Source organism: Pyxicephalus adspersus, chromosome 5 (assembly GCF_032062135.1).
Source record: "Pyxicephalus adspersus chromosome 5, UCB_Pads_2.0, whole genome shotgun sequence".
Taxonomy (NCBI): Eukaryota; Metazoa; Chordata; class Amphibia; order Anura; family Pyxicephalidae; genus Pyxicephalus; species Pyxicephalus adspersus.
Genome location: NC_092862.1, coordinates 56439837 through 56461496, shown reverse-complemented (window position 1 = coordinate 56461496; position 21660 = coordinate 56439837). Strand labels below are relative to the sequence as shown.

Genomic DNA, 21660 nt, shown 5'->3' with positions numbered 1-21660 from the left:
AAGTAAAAAAATATGCCCCTGTACCTCTGCATTCGGACCATAAGACGCACCCTGATTTTCCCCCCACTTTAGGAGGAAAAAAAGTGCGTCTTATGGTCCAAAAAATACGGTAATTGGCACGGGAAGAGATTGCAGCTGGAATTTGGATGGTATAACAGACATGTTTGAAAGTAAACTTTAGAAAATAAATGTAGGTAAATCTCCACCAGCTGAATGGCTCCTACTCACTCCTCTGCTTTATCAGCAGGATATCAACAAATAATGATCCTGGTAATATTTTTAATTTCTTATGTTTTCTTCTATTCCTAAAAGCTATTTAAAGTTTGAGGTAGTCACACTTCATAGTTTTTCTTTGCATTTTGACACAACTTGGTTACAATTAGGCATACATTATGTGTGGTCAAAGGGACAGTGGTTGTTGGGGTTTCTTGTAGAAAACTTTTTTTTTTTTTATTACCAAAGGATCTTTAATTTTGCCTTGTAAATCAGATATTACATCTAGGAGCTGCATTGTCTTTGATTTTTCTGGGACAACAGAAATCTACAAAGTAAAGAAAGAGATATGCATTACGTCTATGCAGAAAAATGAATTTACAGGATGGTGCTGTTAGAGTGATATTGTCTATTACCACACCCTGAATCATCCCTTATCTCAGATTTCCTCTGGCTTATCCTGTTCTTCTACTTCTTAAAACACTGAAATCTGCCTGAGCAACTAAAGTGATTTCTAAGAGGTAATCGATGTGTAATTGCAGTAAGCTGGAGCCCTGCTTGTCATGGCCGCCTCTGCACTTACCTGCTAGCGTTCTCTCCCTCATTAAATAAAGTGTTGACACATCTGTACTAGTGTTCATGACGTCAAGCCCCCTCAGGCGTATTTTATTCTTCTTCCTCCCCTCACCTGTCTGAAAAAGACAGGGGGCTTAAAAGTGTCTGTTATTACTGAAACGCTTCCCTTCCAAGCAAGTAATCTAAGCAAATCTAACGCTAGGCTTGCACTGTGTGATTTTCACATAATGGTTTTTCAATTGTTTCTTCAGTTCTGATTAAGAATTCTGCATGATTTGGGACGTCTGACCTTTTTCAAGCGCTCTCTCTGTGCAAAATGTAACTACAATGCATTATATGGTACAGAGTCTACTTGTATTTAGAAATTAAATACATATATAATATGCATACATATGTTTAGATAATACCTAATATTTCTGGGACAGGGACATTCAGGGAAAACCTGGATTGTGTTTTCCATGCAGGTAGTATCAGGTGGAAAGTTTACCCAGGACTTATCTACAAGACCGCATTGGTGGTCACATGTAGATATTTATAGGCTTTTTAGTATATTGCCCATTTAGGGCAAAGTGTTTTTTTTTTTTTTTTTTTTTTTTCAAAAATTTTTATTAAATTTCAATTAATAGAAAATTAAAAAGCTAAAATGATACCAGTGGTATTTTTTTAAAAACCACCTCTAATAAGGTAGTTACCTTCCTTTTGCTCCCCCACCTCTGTATATTTTCTGCACCTGTTTGGAAATAAACCCATGCCTCCATATGTGGGGAGCGCACAATACTCCCCAGAATGCAGTTCTTGGACCTAAATTGCCAATTGCCAGGTCCCATCACTGTATTGTAATGGAGGGGAACAAGTAATAAATGATGTGCAAGCTTTGAGGGTTAAACATGGCTTGCCCTTGGATAGCTGAATGGATTCATGGAAACCTTTCACTTTGTTTCATCCTGGCAACTGGGATGCCAAAACATCACAATTTGGTGTGATTTTTCAGGCATATAAATGTAACAGCCTGTTATAATCTGAAAGCATAAGTAAATTACGGGCAGTTTAAAGGAATGGCATGTACCTCCTGTTATTTTCTGGAGTGCCACAGAGCTTTAAATCTTCACCGTCTAAGTAGAAACTTTACAATGCAAACTGAGTTTTGGCTCCTCTCATTTTATCCATAAATTTGTAGCCTCAATGACCAATAATAACCCTCAGGAAGAAGAAAGGCCGCAGGTAAAAACCCCATTGTAAGTGTTTGCTCAATAAAATACTTTTTTGTGGCTGGGCGCACCTGAGTGAGGGCAGTTTAAGGTTAAATTTAATTCTGCTTACAGTTTATAACAGTATAAATATTTTACACTGGTACAACTCACACAATTTAAGCCACATAACAAGTCTGCATGTATAACTTTTAGCATGTCTGATAATTTCTTATTTCCGTTTTTGCCTGTATAAGATTTTGTATATGGTTACACATGTAATACTTAATCTGTGAGTCACTCTGTGTTTGGAGGGACCTAAGAGGAGAATTTTTTCACGTAAGAAACTATTGCTGTCTGTGTTATTTCTTTTTCAGAATTTTGTCATATGTGATAAAATGACCGAACACTCTATGAAAGTGTTGGGATTTCCGTTAAGGGTAGAAAGTGCTGATCTAACAAGAATCCTCTGTGTTTTATGAGGCGGAAGTCCAGTGTGTCTTTTGCCAGTGAATTTTTTGGCAGGCGTTTTAAGCCAAATAAGCATTACCATGTGCTTAGGGAAGGCCGAAGCATGTGGCTTCTATCAGATACAGAGTATGGTGCTTACTAGACTCTGGCAAAGTTCTCAACGTGAACAAGTTTGTTCAGTCAGAAATTATCCTCGTCAGACTGAGTTTGGTTAAAGGATTGCGGTCACTTGTTTAACCATTGTCACTCTTGACCAATATCATTCTGATTTTTTCACATCTGTGACAATTTTATATATTCTAGTGATAAAGTTATTAGAAAAACCCTGAAAATATATGTAATGCTATTAATTTATTAAAGCAAATTAAAAATACCTTAGAGCATGTGTTTGCACATTTAGTTGTAAATAGCTGGACATGGTAATTGTCATTTTATATGTGCAAAGTACATAGGGGAGTACAGAGAGGAACCTGGACATAATGATATACAGAAAACATAAATATACCACCAAACAGTATACCCGTTGGCAATGTAAATTTGAAGTCCAAGACCCATTGTTTTGGGTGTGCAGCCCACCTTGTTAAATTCTTTCCTACCTTTTTCAGTGGTCTTTACTGTGCAGCCCTGCCCGGTGCCACACACGTCTTCACCTTATAAAGGCACTTTTAGGTGCTAGCATCTGGCAGCATGAATTAGAGTCTAAGAGTAGTTTAAAAACTCTGTTCCCATCACAGATACTCCCTAAAATGATTCTGGTATCTTGTCAGTTGTGATCAAAATTAAAGGGGCCTTGCACTAAAAGTAAGGGTTGCTTATGTGAAAAAGCCCCCCCACCCCCACCCCCACACACATGGCAAAACACTATTAAAATTAAAAAAAGTTGGAAGGTTTCCTGTACAGAATGACTTTCTACCATCTAGGTCAGGCTGCCACCTGACATTTTAAAGATGAAGTGAATGTACTGTAGCTACATCTTGGGCTACTCAGCGTTCTCCATATCTTGGTGGATATGGTGGCAAAGTTAACCTCATCCGTTGCAGAATGGAAGCTGGAGATAGGAGATGTGTTGACTAGTAAATTGCTGGTTTACCCTCTTTCACACCACCCCTATCCACAGAATTAGGTGGACTCCACTGGCCAAAAGAATAGAAGAGGTAAGCCAGGACATGACTTTGAGCTCTGTTTAGAGTTTTGGTAATAGGTGTCACCCTTACAGCCAAGAGATCAAAGAGATTTAACATCCTTCAGCTCTTCACAGGTTTGTTGCAGGGCGTTAAAACACAGTCACCCATCTCTTGAGCTATCTCTGCCTGGTTTTGCCAAATAGCTGAAGCAAAGCATCACGTAAAGGCGCTGAACACTTGGTATAGAGCTTCAGGTCCTGGGGTGAGATGTTCTTGTTAGTTAATACCTATATTACTGGCATTTATGTTTTAAAGCTGAAAAATGTGAACTGAAAACAGATTTTTTCCCTGTGTTGAATATATTTTATTGTAGCAAGAATGTTTCTTTTCTTGAACAATGTTCTGATTTGGAGTTTTACCTACAATAAAACAATTATAAGCAAGTTCAAGAAGTTACCATGTGAAGTGAAAGTTATGCAGAACATGCCCTAGATTCATCTTGCATGTGTATCCAGGTTGTGGCTGGAGGGAAGGGCTGTAAATTGTTGGGTTATAGTCGCGTGGGCTTAGCAGAAGTATCATCTTGTATAGACATGTGGCATTCAGCTTTATATTCCAGAGACAATACATCAGTTCTAAGGTGCTACATAAATGGAATTTTGTTCACCTGCCCCATAATTGTGGAATATTTTTTACATGAGACTGGTTTTGTTTTTGAAAATAGGAGATGCCTTCCAATGTCGGGATCAGAGTTTTTTTTTTGTGCTATTGATGTGTTACAGCATCTTGGCCACAGGACACGGTATCACATTTCTCTTGGCCAAGGAGAACAAGTTTTACTTGCATGTAATTTAGAACTGAATTACAGTGATTGTAATTCAGATTGCTGCAGGGGGATCTGTTTCTTCATCATCCTGGTAAAGTGACCATAATATTTAAAATGAATAGGTCTAGCATCTCACAGTAATTGTAGTTTGGAATTGGTTTGTGTCTCTTGAATGTGCCATGTCATAGGCAGTGCACAGTCCTGTGCCAGCTCAAATTTCTTGCTTCTGTCTCGGTGATAATGGTACCCATGTGCAGCACCTGCAACTGTAGAAACATCAGGCTTACTGTGGAGACCAGAAATTACAACAAAAACGTCCGTAATAGAGACAATTTACCTTTTTTAATTGATCATGATTATTGCAAAGATTAGTAATGCAATAGGGCAAAGCTTTACAAAAACTCAAAGTAAATTGTGCCGATGACAATCACTCTACTTGTTGTAATAAACAGGGGCCTCTGCTATCACAACTTCCATGTTACCAGCAGCACACTTTTATCACCTAGTGTTATTGGCCTTCCTGTAAATGGACCTAAAAGACAATGGCTGCCTTATATTACTAATACAGGGTTTTCCCCAGGCCCTTTTAGCTGGGCGCACCACCCGGCACTTTTTAGCACCCACCCGGCTGTTTATGGGTGGTTACTAAAGAGTTTGGTCACAATACAGGGGCTTCCACCTACCTAAAATTTCTTCCCACCCGGCTTAAAAAAATTCTGGGTTGAGCACTGTAATACTTATATTACTATTAGCCTGACTTCTATTACTACTTAGAGGGATCAAAAACAAATGTAGCATGTCCATTTGAAAGTAAACAATTTCTTAACAGTTAATCTCCATCCAAACTTTTTTTCCCATCATTTATCAACTCTCCTTACCTGTTTAGAGGGTGTCTGCACAGGAAGCAAGGAAATATCTGATAATTTCTTAGGGGGAACAGATTAAAGGGGAAAAGACCCAAATAAAGGAATTAAAAACACATTTTCAATATGGTGATGATGGTGATGACAGGTGCCTATCTGAGATGAAACTCTTATGTGCATATAACCTTTAAAAACATGGTAGTTGAGGAACGTCAATTTACCTAGCACTAAGATACATATAAATGATTTTTTAATCAATTAGATGAAAATTGATGAGACATCGATCAAAGTAGTTTTTGTTGATTGGTTACTCATTGTGTTGTAATTGAAACCACTTTGTGTGCTAATCAGAATTTTGATGTAACAGTATATTCGATTACAATTCAAATCAATTATCAGACAAGTTGATTATACATAAAATACTTGTCAGTCATAAGACTTGATTTAAATTGAACATAATAGCAATTGAAAATAATATCCAGCTAAAATCTTCTAACAATGAAGTTTATTTCTTTTTAGGTCTGTTAAATGTGCCACTGAAAGTGTTTTGTTACATCTTAACTTTTGAGTATTCTCCCATGCCTGGAGACTGTTATGACAGTACAAAATCCATGCATGTGGCTTTAGCTCTTATAGTAGTCTGACACTTAGCCAGCTCTCCATTCAATGACCTGCTTTTTTTGGAAACCCTTAGACTGAACACATGTGGGTTTCATTGCCCAGCATATCTATCCCTAGCACATACTCGCATTCGCTTCCCCTCCACTCCTTGCAGCTGCCAGGAATGAAGAAAATACCCGGTAGTTCCAGTTGATTGGAAGAACATGTGACTCATTCCATGTAAACAGTCCTGGAATAATCACTAAACCCCAGTGCTGTCCATAAACCTGTGTAAGCTATGATCCAAGGAAACTTTAACTTGTACATGGCAGATTATTTTGTTTCTGGCAACAATATGAAGCAGTGGAGATGTGAGGGAAAGGTAAACATGTGTTGAAGGAGAATAAGAGATACAAAAGTAAAGCCTCTGGCCTTTCAGTGCATGGGTAAAACACAGGTTCACTGTATGTAAAGCTCATGTGGACAAACCTTCTGAATAAATATATATTCTCCAAAACCTTGGGTTGTTGATCTACTGCCTTATTGTTGGCCATATCCGCTCATCCCTTGTTGATAAACTCATCTTCTGGCCCATTCAGAAAAGAAACTTTGCTGCAGACATCCAGTATGAGGTGTCAAGGTTGGGCAGGCATTGCTCTGGACACTGGAGGAAGGACCTCAGTGTCAGTGTTCTCCCCAGGCCCTTTTAGCTGGGCACACCACCTGGCATATTTCGGTGACCACCCTGGCTGTTTTTGGGTGGTTACTGAATAGTTTGGCCATAATACAGGGGCTGCAACCCGCCTACAATTTCTTACCACCCGGCTTTAAAAAAATTCTGGGCTGAACACTGGACCTGACCAGGAGAGTAGAAGACCATATTACAGCATCGAAAGAAACTTCAGGTTTGGGTGAGTAATATGGGGTTTAGGTGGGGTTTTGTTTTTTCCTTACAGCACTGATTTAGTGCAGTTGTGTCCTCATGCCCTGAGAACAGCTGGAACTAAACCCGTAAAACAAAAAATTGTAAGCAGGTGGGTTCTTCATGGCAGATGAGACATGGTATTTTTGTCTTCCTGTATTTATTCTTTAGTTTGTTGTACACGGAGCTGTGTATGATCCGTCATTACTTTATGCCAGGATTGAATGAATTCCTGTGCACATGTACAACACTTCCATCATTCTGTCTTGGCTGATAAATGGCTTAAGATCCCAAACCTGGAAAAATACTGGGTTTAAGGTGTCTGTGCTTGTGACGTAGTGAATAGTGATATTCACTTGAATAAATCATCTTTCTCTGACATTGGCATCAGGGCTGAGCTATTATGCATAGTAGATGCCCCCCACTCATGGGAATTTTATGCCTGAACAGACTTTTTTTATGTAATCCTCTAAATGCAAACATATGATTTCAATTGTGAAATGTGTGCATGTATAAACAAGAGTACAATTCAGAGGGATGATGAGGGAGCATCCAGGGCAGGTCAGAAGTATGGAGGGAACATTAACATAAATATGCTTGGAGAAGGAAATATCACAGCTTGAAGAACTGATTTATTTAGTTTGAGAGGTCATGTGTGATGTGTCCACCTGAGTGGGATTATGTTTTTCCTGAGCTGTAGTTGGAAAATAAAGTTGGTTTCCAAGTGTCTGAAGAATGCACTGTTATTTTTTTCTGAAAGCTTGGCTGTCTATCACAGTTCAGTAAGAATATGATACTTTGTGAAGAAATGCATTCTTATCTCATTCTTGTATTGATGCAGCAGAGCACAGTGGGATCAGCCTAAACATAAACTAAGAGTGCATTCCATTTTTCTTCTTCTTGTAGGCTTTAAATCTGTATAGGGGAAAAATACTATTACTACTATTTAATGGATTGTGAGTAGATTGTGGCTTGTTTCAACCAATGTCACTATCTACTTTTTCTATGGCATAATGAGCCTAATCTTTCCTTAAAAAAATGTGAAAGACTGAGAGGTTAGAGACTCTGCTAGGATTTCTATTCATTTGTATTGCCACCCATCTAGGAGATTCGCCGATTTTATAGCCCAGAGACCTCAATCTTAGAGAGTGGTAAATACTGGACAAGAAGACTTCAAGGTTCACGCAGAGAGCATAGATTACCTTCTCCATATGTCTGTCTTTTATTCAAACATGGCTGTACTGGACCGATCCTGTCAATGTATTTATAATCTGGTAATCCTGAGAACTGCTGTTTAAGGAAAATCCCAAATTCCCATCTGTTGGAGACTCTTTATCCTGTCATGTATTAATAGGCTCATAAATAAAAATACATACTAAGAAGTTTCTCACAGCCAGCAATCAGATTTAGACCTTCACTGGAGGTTGTAATTGGAATGTTGATGTAGGAAATATAGGATTACCTGGGGTGGTAGAACTACTCCTCCAAGTAGCTTGATAAAGTCTGTCTACCTGTCATGAGCGCACTTGCATTGTCTGTTTCATAGCCTGGATTGCATTTTTTTCCTGAAATAAAAAATCTGCACGTGTGAAGTGTGTCTGTGACAGAATGTAATGAAACACAGCAAAATCAGTTGAATTTTGTAAACTCGTTTTACCAAAGCTAAATGATGAGCAATATTCAGGATTGTTCATGCCTTTAGAAATATCCATACCCAGGAAAGTAAAAAGGTGATCTAGTGCAATTTACCAGTTTTAGTTTACATGTGAAACCTGGATTAGTTTTCCATTTTTAGTCTAAGAACACCATCAGCATGTACAGAAAATCCCTATTTATCATACCACAAATGCAGTGTCATTGTCAAAGAACCTTCTCTTTATTATGTAACCTACTAGTCCTAATAATTCAAACTGGAAATGAACAAAGGCAGACAAGTCCTGCTTGTGTGACAACATTGGCTACCCCATAACGGAAGGACTAAGAGTTCACAATAAAGAAAAGGACCTTAAAAAAAGAAAACTAATGCAGAAACTACAACTAGGATTGGTAAATTGCAATGTTATACACTGTGGTTATTGAGTTTAGATAAGCTTTAAATGTCTAAAACCTTTAGAGAAAACAGTACATAGCGTATATGAAGACAGGGTATATAGACACTAGCGTCGCTGTGCTTTCACACTGGAAGGAATAATTTCACACTGTAGCAGCCAGAATGTGTCATTACACTGTGATCCAGGAGAATGACAGACTTTATTTTTGTGTATTTTTGAATGGCTACATGTACAAGTATTTCTTCTGTGTTTTCATGCAAAGTATGCTTATCTTGGAGCCTTTACCTCCAGATTATAGGGTGTTAGGGATTCTCTTCAAATCGAGAGACATACTGACTCTTCACAGGGGGTATTTACTGTGGGGAGTTATTTGTTGTGCACAACAGAGTTACCCAGCATTACTGCATTCTACATCTTACCTCCCATTTGTAAAAAGCGGGCCATTGTGTGTCACCACGCACAGCTCCGCTAAAATGGAAATGGTACTTAAAGCATGCAGTTCTGTATTGCAGAAGACCCCAGCTATGTCTGTTCTGCAGTAAAACAAACGTACCCACCTATTTACAATCTATGCAGCTCAGTGCACATGTGCGGGAATTACATCATTATGGCCTGGCCGATCAAGAAGGCCGAAGATCCCAAACCTGGAAGAGGACCAGGTGAACATTTCAGTGCTGTCAAATGAGCAAGCAGAGAAGAGTTTATTTTAGAAAATTGTAAGTATACAGGTAAGTTTTTGTTTTTTTGTTTTCCCCTTTCCATTTATTTACATGGCATTTTTCATGTTTCGGAGTCCTGAAACCTCTCAGTTTAATCCTGAGATAACTTACAATCCCAAAGCTTGCACAAAGTTGCTTTATTGTAGTGGGGTTTGGGATCCTCTGTTTTCTCAATTCTCATCAGAGACCAGTGACAGGAAGCTAGAATATAAAGGGAGTTCTTTTTTATCTTTTTAATAGTTTTGGCCCAGCTTTTTACTCGGCTCCAAAATAAGCAAACCTTACGTTTTTATGCAATTTCAATTTGCAATGACAAATTCTCTTTAAAGGCGGATGTCCTTGGAAAAAAAAAACATTTAGGTTGACTGATTACTGTCAGGGCATGTGGGTGAGTCAGATTAAATTCCCTTTCCAAACCATGGCTTTGTATGCATTTGTTTACTCTAATGTTAATCTGGGAGGGTTTGTGGTATTTCTAGTTTGAAATAATTATTTTCTCTTTTACTTTTTTGAAAGCAGAAAGGGTTGAGCTGATTTATGAAGATGTGACATAATGGGTTTGTGTCACACTGTGTATGATGGCTTTTCATGGTGCTTCTTCCAGTAATAAGGCACTTCTGTGGGTGTGTTATTAGGCTGCTGGAAGCTGCATGGAATTCCAGTTGTTTACTAAGCCAGCTGGATGCGTGCCTCTAGCATTTCTCTCAGTTGGGCAGGTGCCGGGGCGTACTGGGGAGTGTGGGAACCCTACTGAACTGGCGTGCAACATTGCACAATTACCCCGCAGCATTTTCTTCTGTTTTCTAAAGCAGCTCAACACATACATCATTTTCACATGACACTTGCAAAGATGTCTACCTGTTTGTAAAATACTGTGTAAGTGTTAGATTGTTAAAGAACAATTTCAGGGAACAAGTGAACTCAGTGCTGCCACTGAGCAAAAGGCAGAAAGACTAGTTTACTTTTGGAGACTTGGAGATTCATTTAAAAATTAGTGATATAGCTGCACCGCTACATTATATCAATAATAAAAAAGTCTTAAATTGCTCGATTTGTGTGCATGTTGAATGTAGCTTAGATCATGCTAGCTATGATGTGCATATAGGTGTATGTGTGTGTGTGTGTGTGTATATGTGTGTGTATATATATATATATATATATATATATATATATATATACATACACAATGGATGTGTGTATGTATGTTCCACCATTACTAAAAAAACGCATGGAGACATTTCAACCAGACTTGCCATACATATGACTGAGACCACATGTGAGTGCACCAGTCATCTTTGTACAGTGCTGTGCTATATGTCAGAGCTGTATTTGGATGTATGTGTGTATGTCATCACAAGGAAACGCATTGGAGATTTCAACCAATATTGCTGGACATATGACACCGCTGGTCTTTGTACAGCGCTATGGTATATGTCAGAGGTATATTTGCATGTATGTATTGCTCAGTGACAGTGTGCCTTTTGCCTTTTTTTTTTTTTAATTTTTACATACCTTTTTTTGGACAAATTTCTGGCCTGTAATAATGCCCTCAAAAAAATGTAAGGCAATTGGCCGAGTGCAATCAAAGGCAAAAAAAATGAAACAAAACCATAGACAAGAAAATCAGTATAGCTTTATTTGATTCCTTTTCCTGTATAATATAAGTTTGCAATAAATAAATACCCGGGCAACGCCGGGTTATCAGCTAGTTGTTTATATAGTACAAGAGAAAATGTTTTGTATTTCTGCCATATCTAGTTAGCTAGCAGAGTTTACAAGAAGGTCCTGCTCCCTCGATTCAGCTCAATATATATTATTTATATTAGAGGCTTCAACAGGTGGCAAGGGGATACCCTGAACATCGATTTGGAACATAGCCAGAAGTATGGTGGGGAAATGATGTCAAAATAGAATAGTACCCAAGAGATATGAAAGTCAATGGCTGACTTGGTTCACAAGACTCTGAGTTATCATACTGCTACATCATAAGACATGTACTGGACCGACCAGCTCTGTACATGATCACATTTTTAAGCATGGATTCTCAAAGCACTGGCTGTGAGATAAAAAATAAAGAAAACCTGTACCAAGATAAATTTAGAATCTACCACCGCTAATGCTAGTTCCCTGGCTCTCAGAATGTCATCTGTGAAGTTAGGATGAGTGTGACTTGCTTTTTTTTTTTAATTCTGTAGGTAAGTTATCTGTATACAAAACATCCCCATAGCATTGGGCTATTTGTTTTTAAATGTCTTTCCTAATATTTCCGTAGCACCTGGCTAGATGCCCCTTTAGTGGCTTATTCCTGGATTAAACTATAGAGCAGACAGAACAATGGATAGATCATTATATTAGTTTGTTCAGTCAGCTTTCAGAATTGCAGTCCTATAAATAATTTACTTGTGCTTCTTTAAAATTGCATTATCAGTGGGTTGTTTTTTTTTTTTTTTTGTTTTTTTTAATTAAATATGCCTGTGTATTGGAAAAAGATGCTGAATGCCGGCTGATATTTTGTATTTAGAAGTAATAGCATAGCCACCGAGAGGAACTTTAAAATGCTACCATTAAAATCAAATCTGATATTTGTCCAAACATCATGTTTTAGTTTAGTATTTCTTCTCATTCATTACAAACACAACGTTTATATATAAAATACTGACACAGAGCTAGGGTCCCACTCTGCAGCATATATTATTATTAATATTACACAATATTTATATGTCCTGGCCCACAGTAGTAGGGTGGGCGGACTTTTCTACTTTAGCTGCAGCTGCTTAAAGGAACAAACTGCAAAATACTGAAAACTTTTTTTTTTTTTTAAGCTGGCACAGCTCCAAGACTTTTCTAGAGCTGCCCTGACTTTCTGGAACTCTCTTCCTCATTTTGATAGGTTTACTTCTACTTCTGCACATTTAAAAGAGCCCCTAAAACCCATCTTTTTCTGTCTCGGACACTTATTACTTACCCACTAATCCGTATTTCTGCTACGTCACATAGTAAAAATGCGGGAGCCAATATGGAATCCATGAGGGAGGAGTGCAGGAGCCAGTATGGAGACCAGAGAGCAGGAGCAGATATGGTGCCGATAACAGAAGGAGGGCCGATGCTATATGGAGTGGATAAGGGGGAGTACAGCAGTACATGTATTGGCCATACCTATTACTGCCTGCACAGAAGCGTTCCTCATACAAGAAGTAGATTTTCTTAGACAAAAATATCCCATATCTGTTTTTATGCTGGAGAAAGTGTTTTATTTTCTTCACAATTTTCAGATTTCTTTTGTGAACAGTGATGTGTCCTTGTATTGGATTGATATTTGTAAATAAACTGCAGTGAATCTCCAAGCTTGTAATAAACCAACATGAAAGCAGCTAATAAAGTACCTGTAGCAGACACAGCATGTGTGTGGTGCCCTTTATTCCTGCAGAGAACATACTGCATTATTTACAATTACAATGGGGGAGCAGCACTGCCTAATCTAGGCTCTGCCCTGCTATTTGTAGTTTAAAGGGATGACACATCTGTATTGGCCTGACTCCTAAGTTGTCTGAAGTTTTGCTTGATGGAGGCAATTCTCTCTTTGAAGTGTCTTCTCTGAGCTGTCAATTAGTGTTCTCTGGTTTCCTAAATGAAAATGTGTACAGGCCGGAGCTTGGGCCTAAATCCTTGTGCTGCTCCAGGAACCTGGCATACTGTAAAATACTGTTTATAGAATAGGATCTGGCTAAGGGGTGGTATATTTCATCTGGCAGCTATTCATAAAAAAGAAAAGCAGCTGTGTAAGCAGCAAGAGTGATGGTTCCCACTTAGCCTGCAATTCTAAAGAAATACACAATACAAAATCTGTTTTACATACATTTTATATGCAAGGAAATGTATAGAGTATAAAAGTACCTTAAATATACACAATAAAATCTAATCATAAAAGGATGGGACTGCAAGGACCAGGCCAAAGACACCTGTTTTACATAGTTTCAGGATAAGGATTTAAAATAGGCACAGGCAGAAACAAGTACATGTGTGAAACCTGTACATGGAGACTATTTGCTTGGCTGGCATGCTGATCCAGTAGCTTCAGCTACAGATCCCAGTTTCTGATGTTTAGGTAGGTATCGGCTCCCCTTTTGGTTATTTGCAGCCTTTTGTAACAAAATGAAGGTTTTTGAATACTCCTAGGGGAAACAAAACTGTGTTTACCCTCACAGAAATCATTTTCATCAATCTCTCATTTGTCAAGTAGTCCTGTACATATACCTCCTCTTTGACCTTTTATTTTATTCCAGTCACCTAACCCATGAAATTGTACCATAAGAAGATCAATATTGCCAGATTTGTGTTATTGGGATTATAACATTGGGTTTTTGAAGGCAGTTCCACCTCCTTGGTAACAATGGGGTGGACAAAGGCAGTAGTATCTACCTTTCCCTATATGTCCATAGCAGTGCTGCTGGCTTCTAATTGTTGTCTGTCTGACACTCATGATGCATTTTAGGTCAGCTTTGTCATACAGAAAGTCTTCCCACAAAAGCACTCTTCCCTCCAGAAATACAGATTACTTCACATTGTTACTGACTTTTTGAGCTGCTGAACTAGTGAATTATTATTTTGGAATAAATATCTGATGAAATGCCAGCAATCATACCTATGACTAATCCTCACCATTGGTATTCAGTCCCCACTGTTACCTGCTTGTCTATTTGTTCTGCAGAACGGTCTGTTAGTGCCGCGTCTCACAACCACCGGGACTGTAAACACCACTTCTGTCTGCTTGGCCTGGAGCATGACATTCTGTTTTGGGAGCACGTATGAGGTGCCAAAAGAACTTGAAATTTCCTGTTATTGATGGGAATGTTTTATAGTTTTCCTAACTGAATCATTTATCACGAGCCTTTAGCATGATTTCTTTGGACTGTTGCTTTGCTTTCTACTTCTTCATAGTAATAAGTTTAAAATTGAAATGATACCTATTATTTTTATTGACTAACTCACATTTTAAATAATGTAAGTTTATAAAAGACATCAGTTTTTTCCCCAGGGATTTTAGGTATTTACAACCTAAAAGGACACTTTGATTCTGAACCACAATTTCCACAATATTCAGCTATATTAATATAATGTAAAACTACATGCATTGACTGTTTTACGTTGTAGTCAGCCTGAACATGTATGTACACTCAGGCAGGTGATACTCCTATTTGTTTTCTGATGCTTTGTTCATCAGCAATGCAGCATGTACTGCACCCTGCCACCTCCCACCTACCATTTGGACAAGGAATCGGCGTCATTATTCCCTTCTGTCCACAGTGCAGGGTGCTGACCAAGAAGTAACAGAAGTGTATGTCCTTCGGCAGGTAATGTAAACATGTGTATATCAATCGTGTCCTAGCAGTTTGCATAGCGCTCTGTTCTAGCCATGTATATTACTTGAAAAAGCTCAGTCAGCGTTTGCCATTTTCTGTTCTATTTAAGGATTGTGACATGCTTTCACACTGATCTTAGCTAAATGTCTGAGTAAAAGAGTACAAATTTCTGTCTGCAAGCTAATAAGACCTGATTCATTTGGTTAGCTTTTTAGTTCTTTTTAAATCTTCAGTTCTTCTGAGTATCCGGTTTGAATAATTTAAATATTTACTTGGTTAAAGATGAAATCACATTTTAGGAGCCAGTTGTGCAGAAATTCAAAAGGTTCCTGAAGTTCAGACAGTTTTCCTTACACCTGAGATGAGTGTTTTGCTATTAGTCACAAGTATTTCCTGTATCTGCACCTATGACACGTAATTTGTGGACTTGTTGATCTTTTTGTACTTCTGACATGACTGGACCTGACAAAAGGGCTGGCTTGGCTTACAATGGTGTGTTCATTTTTAATTTAAAGTTTTGTACAGTGTGCATTAGAAACTGCAAACATTTAGAGCCATTATCATTTGGTTCTTTTCTTCCTGGTCTTACTTACTTTATTAATTTATTAGATTTCTGGTCTTTAATGCAAAAATGCTTATTCTTCCAAACTGACATTCATCCTCATTTTTATATTTACATAACTGGGTCTCAAAAGTAGAAAAGCTGATCTACATATTGTTACATGAAAGGTGCTGCCGACCTTCTAGTTGTATAAAAACTACTTAGTATTTAGCATTGTGTATTATAACATCTTTTACATACAACATTATTCTAACATTTGCTTTCTGTCTGTTTTTATAGAAGAAGTAGACTACAACACATTTGGATCAGCCACTTTAAATAGAAAGAAGAAAAATGCTTTGGTGGCGTTACGAAATGACAGTCTTCGCCACAAGAAACCACACATAAACATCAGTATGCCTCATGATTTTAGACCTGTGTCCTCCATCATCGACGTGGATATTCTCCCAGAAACACACAGACGAGTGAGACTGTACAGACATGGATGTGAAAAGCCACTAGGATTTTATATCCGAGATGGAACTAGTGTTCGGGTGACCCCTCACGGTTTGGAGAAAGTACCAGGAATCTTCATCTCCAGAATGGTTCCAGGGGGCCTGGCTGAGAGCACTGGTCTGCTGGCTGTGAACGATGAGGTTTTGGAAGTAAATGGTATTGAGGTAGCTGGGAAGACTCTTGACCAGGTCACAGATATGATGATAGCAAACAGCCACAATTTAATCATAACGGTTAAGCCAGCAAACCAAAGAAACAATGTTATTCGGAGCAGCAGAATGTCTGGCAGCTCTGGTCAGTCCACAGACAGCACGGCCAGTCACCATAGCTTGCCGTCGGCTCACCTTTTACAGAATTTTAACCCAGATGAGATGGAGAGTGACGATGATGCAGATATTGTTATTGAAGGTAGCCTCGAGCCACGCAACATTCCTAAATCTCACAGCCTACCATCGGGCAGCCTTTCACGTATCAATGGCACCAGCCTCAGCCACAGGTTAGAAAGGGACTTGACTCTTAACCATTCTGGGCGGGAGAGTAATGGAAGTATCCACAAAATTTTGAGCAGCTTAAAGGCTGACCCAAGGAACAGCTTGGTCATACCCAAAGGAGGCATTGAGGAAGATGGCACTGTTATCACACTTTAGACACGCTGCCTGATATCATGGGCTATTGGGGTATATAAGTTCAGTGTTGAACATGCAGGATACATGTTGGACTTTTAAATGAAAAACTGTCAAACCTGAAAACTTACATGTAAGATAGATATTGAGTGGTACCGATAAAAAGGTTTATTTTTTAGTTTTTATCCTGTTACTGGAAAGTGGTTTGTTTGCCACTGTCTTATACCTGTGTACAATAAATACAACACCTCAGCTGCCCTTTCCTGCACAGGTTCCACTACCAAAGCTTCTCTGTAGCTTGAGCCTAAATGGAATTGTAGCTATTATTTTCAAGACCGCCCTTTGGACAAACCCAGCAGTAAATGGCACTGGGCCATCAATCTACAAACACCCAGTATTTCTGTGGTACATATTTTTACTTATTTGCTTGTAAATATCCTGTAACAAGGCAACAAATTATAAAAAAAAAATATTTTAAAGGGTCCCTGTAACCAATCTATTTTTTAAAAAGCAGCAAGTCGGAGGGAACTTGCATGGTGGGAATCTAGCTTATCAGCACCACCTGCTGGTCAAAGGTGGTAGACACAAGTCAATGTTAAATGTGAAATCTGACCCTCAAGTTTATTCACTGTCCATTTGTTTTGTCTCTGTGAATGTTGTGGCTTTGCAATCACATGCTGCCTACTTCATATATTATGCATAGAACACTAGTGAAAATCTGTTATTTGGGCTTCCGTTATCTCACAGTGCCTTGTGTGTGTATAGGTCATACACTGTGGGACTTTAGGGATTGGGTAAAGGACAAAACACTCCTCCCAAGCGAACAATCTGAAAAGATGATCACTGTTAGGATTGAGTAAAAACTGTTACTCGCCTATGTACTGTACATGAAATACATGAGGTATTTCTTGGCGAATGCTGTCTCTACAATAAATGTTTTACAACGATATCTTTCGAAAGAGAAACAATGGAAATTGTGCAATGACATCCATAGAATTCCGAAATCTCCCAATTATGATTATGGTACTAACAGATTGGAAACTAATGTGTATAGGAGAATCAGGTTGCCCCCATACAATTATATAGCTTTAAAACCTTCAATATGTTTAGTCTTAACTATGTCTGAGAAACCCAAATGGTCCAATCACCACTAATATTAAATATGTTGAATATGTAATAAATATCCGATAGGATGCAATGAGCAGAAGTCTTCCCCGTGCTGCAGTGTTCTTCAGAGAACTGGCATACCTCTATAAAATTATTTCTTATGGAGACTTGTTTAGGTATTAGGAAATCTACAAAACACATTCCATTCTTTTTTTTTTTTTTATTTAAGATTTAGCATGATACAAATTGATGGCTCTTGTTTTTTTTTTATTCCTTTTGTACTTAAAGAAGTATGATTAATAAAGTCAGAACAATAAACAGCTGTGGTTTCTGGTTTAATGTGATGGTGTTATATTATAGACATCAGTAATGGCATTGTTGCCTTCGAATATTACAAAATTCCCTGAACTTTATAGACTGGTCAATAGGCTCATCTTCAGCCAAACTAAAATGTATGATTTTTGCTTTGGTGGACACTTTAAGCTGGAATCCGATTAGGAAGTTACTCTTAAGGAGACAAAGATTATAATACAAATACTGAGAGAGATTCCATAGTTCTCCCCAGCCCATTTTTGGGGGGCAGGCCGCCCACCTCCCATGATTATTCCGCCCGGCACATTTTCAGCAGCTCTGATCAGACACCGGAGAGGCTGCTCTGCTCGCTTCATTCTCCGCTGATAGCTGATTAGATCCGGGCGGAGTGAGGAGAGCACAGCTATGAGGAGATCAGGACACAGGCTGCCCCTCTTATAGCTGTGCTGAGTCTTCTGGAGAAACAAAAGTAACATCAGGCAAACAATGTCTCCGCCCAGTGGGCGTGTGTAATGACGTCATCAGAGCAGTGTGTGTATAAATGCTGCATGTCACATTCCTCAGACTTACAGCTCTCTGTGTACAAACCCTCATATTCCCTAAGCTGTATGTCATAATGATTTGTAATTTTCAGGGTGCACAGGGAACACTTATAGTTAGCACCATTTACAATTCCAGTACCCCAGCTTTTACAAATTTTATCATATGGGGATCAGAATTGTAAAATCTTGTGAAAATACAACATTGGGGTTGCAGTATTCCTTTCCTAAATTAAAAATGCAAATTGGGGACCCCCGGGACCATTTACATAGAAGGGAGCATTGGGGAAGGGCCCCTAAATTTATACTTATCTCTAACAAACTTCTAACGAATGGCGGGGTGTACAAAGCCGAAAATGTAGGTGCGGGGGGGGTACAATTTTCAATAACACCACACGCTAAAATTTCATTACTTTGGCAAACGCACTGCCCTGTTACACATTACTGCCTATTTCTAACACTGGAAACCCAATTTCTCTGGAATGGGAAGGTGTAGTAAACTTAAAATGTGTGGGGAACATCTGTGGATAACACCCCCCTAAAGTTTATCACAATGGCCTCATTGGAACATAAAAAAACTCTGCCCATCAAAACGATATTGGGGTTTAGGTACTGGTCGGGTAAGTCATGGGTAACAAGCCAGTGTGTTTTGAAGGGCAGACTTTATGTAATGATGCCATGGAGATGAAAGTTTGGGGGGTGTTAGCCACAAGTGTCCCCCACTTGCATCTATGATTCTGTTTACCTGCACCTCTCTGTTCTAGAGAAATTAGGGTTAAGGTAGGGAAGTGGACAGTTTGATGGGCAGAGGTTTTTATGTTCTAATCATGCCATGCTAATGAAATTTTAGGGGTTTATACATCTGTTCCCCACTTGCACCTACATTTTCAGTTTCCTGCACCTCCCAAATTGGGATTCAAAGAACAGAAGCAGAAAAGGCAGCATAGTATTACAATTATAGTTTGGTGAAAGGTAGGTAAAATATTTAGGGGGCCCACCCCAATGCATTTTACTATGGAGGTGGCCCCGGGGGTCCTTCATTTGCATCTTCAATTTTGGGCTCCTAGCTGCACTTTCTTACAAAATAGCAACACAAATCTTCAATTTCCACAAGTTTTTAAACTCATGAGCCCCATATTTTGAAATTCTTGAAATTAAAAAAAAAGAAATGTTGGTTCTCAGTAGCTATGAGAGTCCCCTGTGTACCCTAAACATTTTAGGTAATTACAACCAACAATTTAGGAGATCTAAAGGACTGAACACAATGAGTTGTTAGGCTGCAGAATATGACAAGCAGACTTTACAAACACAGCGATCATACTGTGGGTGGATACATTTCACAGGAAGGTTTTGTTTTTGGAAGTGATGAGAGGAGGGCACTGGCTGTCCTGCCCCCATCTGCAATCACATGCATGATGCTCTTTGTGTTACCTAGGTATAGCACTAAGAGGCTACATCTGAAGTTGGGCTGAATTCACATTGGCAGTAAGGTTGCATTTGCTGCGTTTACCCCTCACATTCCTCTCACCAGGAACCACTGCTGCTTGAAAAACTTCTAGGCATGAAAAGCCCAGCACTTACTGCCTGTTACCAATCCCAGGTGCCCAGCAGTTGCCAAGAAGTAGTCACTCAGGAGGGGCATTTTTTTACTGCCAATGTGAACTAAGACTAGTTTGTTAAGCCACATTGATCACAATATTACACTACTAATTGTACATTCTAACAAGCCAGGCATTAGAAAATTGGAACAATGTATAGGGGGCAGGTAAAACACTGATACAATAGCAGGGGTTACTGGATACCTATGGCATCAATACCTAGGAGCTCCAAATTTGCAGTGTCTAGCCCCGTCAGGTCTAATTACCTCTTTAACCCCCCTAGCGTTCTAATTCTGTCATTTTTTGATGCAAAAAGTGATCCTATTTTTTTTTGCGTAGAAATTTTTGTTTATATTGTGGGCCTGTAATTCTTAGGAATAACTCCCGGGTATAATTATTATATTTATTTATTATATTAGAATCATAATTTATAAAATAATACATAATTATAAATCATTATTATAAAAAATAATGAAATATAAGCCCAAAACAATGTAATTTATCCAAAAAAAAAAATTTTATCAAAAATTTCCTTCTGAAATTTTCCAAACAAGGGTGCAATATTATTGATTAATAATAATATAAATTATATGCAGATTTTAGAAAAAAAAATTTACTTCTGTAGGATGTGTGAAAATTTGCTTTTTTTAAAATTGTAATCGGGGGTGCCAGAAAAGGAGGAAAAAACTAGCCCCTTGGTTTTCATCCCCAAAACGCAACCCCTGTGTTGTTGGGGGGGAGGGGTTTCTCCCAGCTTGTACATTGTAAAGAAGCCTTTGGGAAGAGCAGCAAATGAAACTCAACTTTAATTTCTGAATTTGGAATGCTTCAAATTTTGAGTGATCATCCCTGGTCAGAAAGTACTGCTGGACTATGAGGGATGTGGTAACTAAAGTGCTTTATACTGGTAACCTAAACAAAGATGATGAGATGCCACACTGGGTGGTTTTGTCATTTACTTAGAGCAAGGCTTTAAAATGTTTATTTTACCAAGTAAATTGCTTAGGGACATTCACTGTTGCAAGGCAGTTTACACCCATTCCTGTAATGTAGTGCATTCATTTTTAATGGCACCCCCATACATGGCCAAATATAATGCATATCTGATTTGTTTTAAAAGCATATTTAAACTAATGGGCCCTAATAATACAATGCATGTTAATGTAGAGCCTGAGGCACTTTATTGAAGCTGTCCAAATGTCAGAAATGTAAATGGGCTTTATAGAATGGCTGGTTCTGGAAGTGATTAGGCACAATTGGTAATAATTATATGATCATCTCTGCCCCACAGCTAGCCAAAAAAATGTCTGGGTAGAGAATGAGCATACTGCTTACCCATAAGATGGTGCACCAAGCCTCTATAATGGCAACTGTTTAGGAAGTCAGGTTTCACGCTAGGGACGTGGCCATTTTTAGACATTCTAATAAGATGACTCCTAATTGTTTCTCTTTGTATATTATCTTGCAAAAGCAGTTCACATGAATAATTTCTCCCATCAAAATTTTCCTAGG

The 21660-nt window shown here is 38.5% G+C and overlaps 1 protein-coding gene across 1 annotated transcript in view; it reads left to right on the top strand.

Annotated features, from left to right (window-relative positions):
• The window catches only part of PARD6G (par-6 family cell polarity regulator gamma), a 59625-nt gene extending 42466 nt beyond the window's left edge, over positions 1 to 17159 (top strand). The window contains exon 3 of the mRNA XM_072411582.1: positions 15754 to 17159. Within this exon, the coding sequence (XP_072267683.1) occupies positions 15754 to 16616 (863 nt within the window). The 3' untranslated portion in view covers positions 16617 to 17159. The remainder of the gene's footprint in view (positions 1 to 15753) is intronic.
• The last annotated feature ends 4501 nt before the right edge of the window (positions 17160 to 21660 follow it).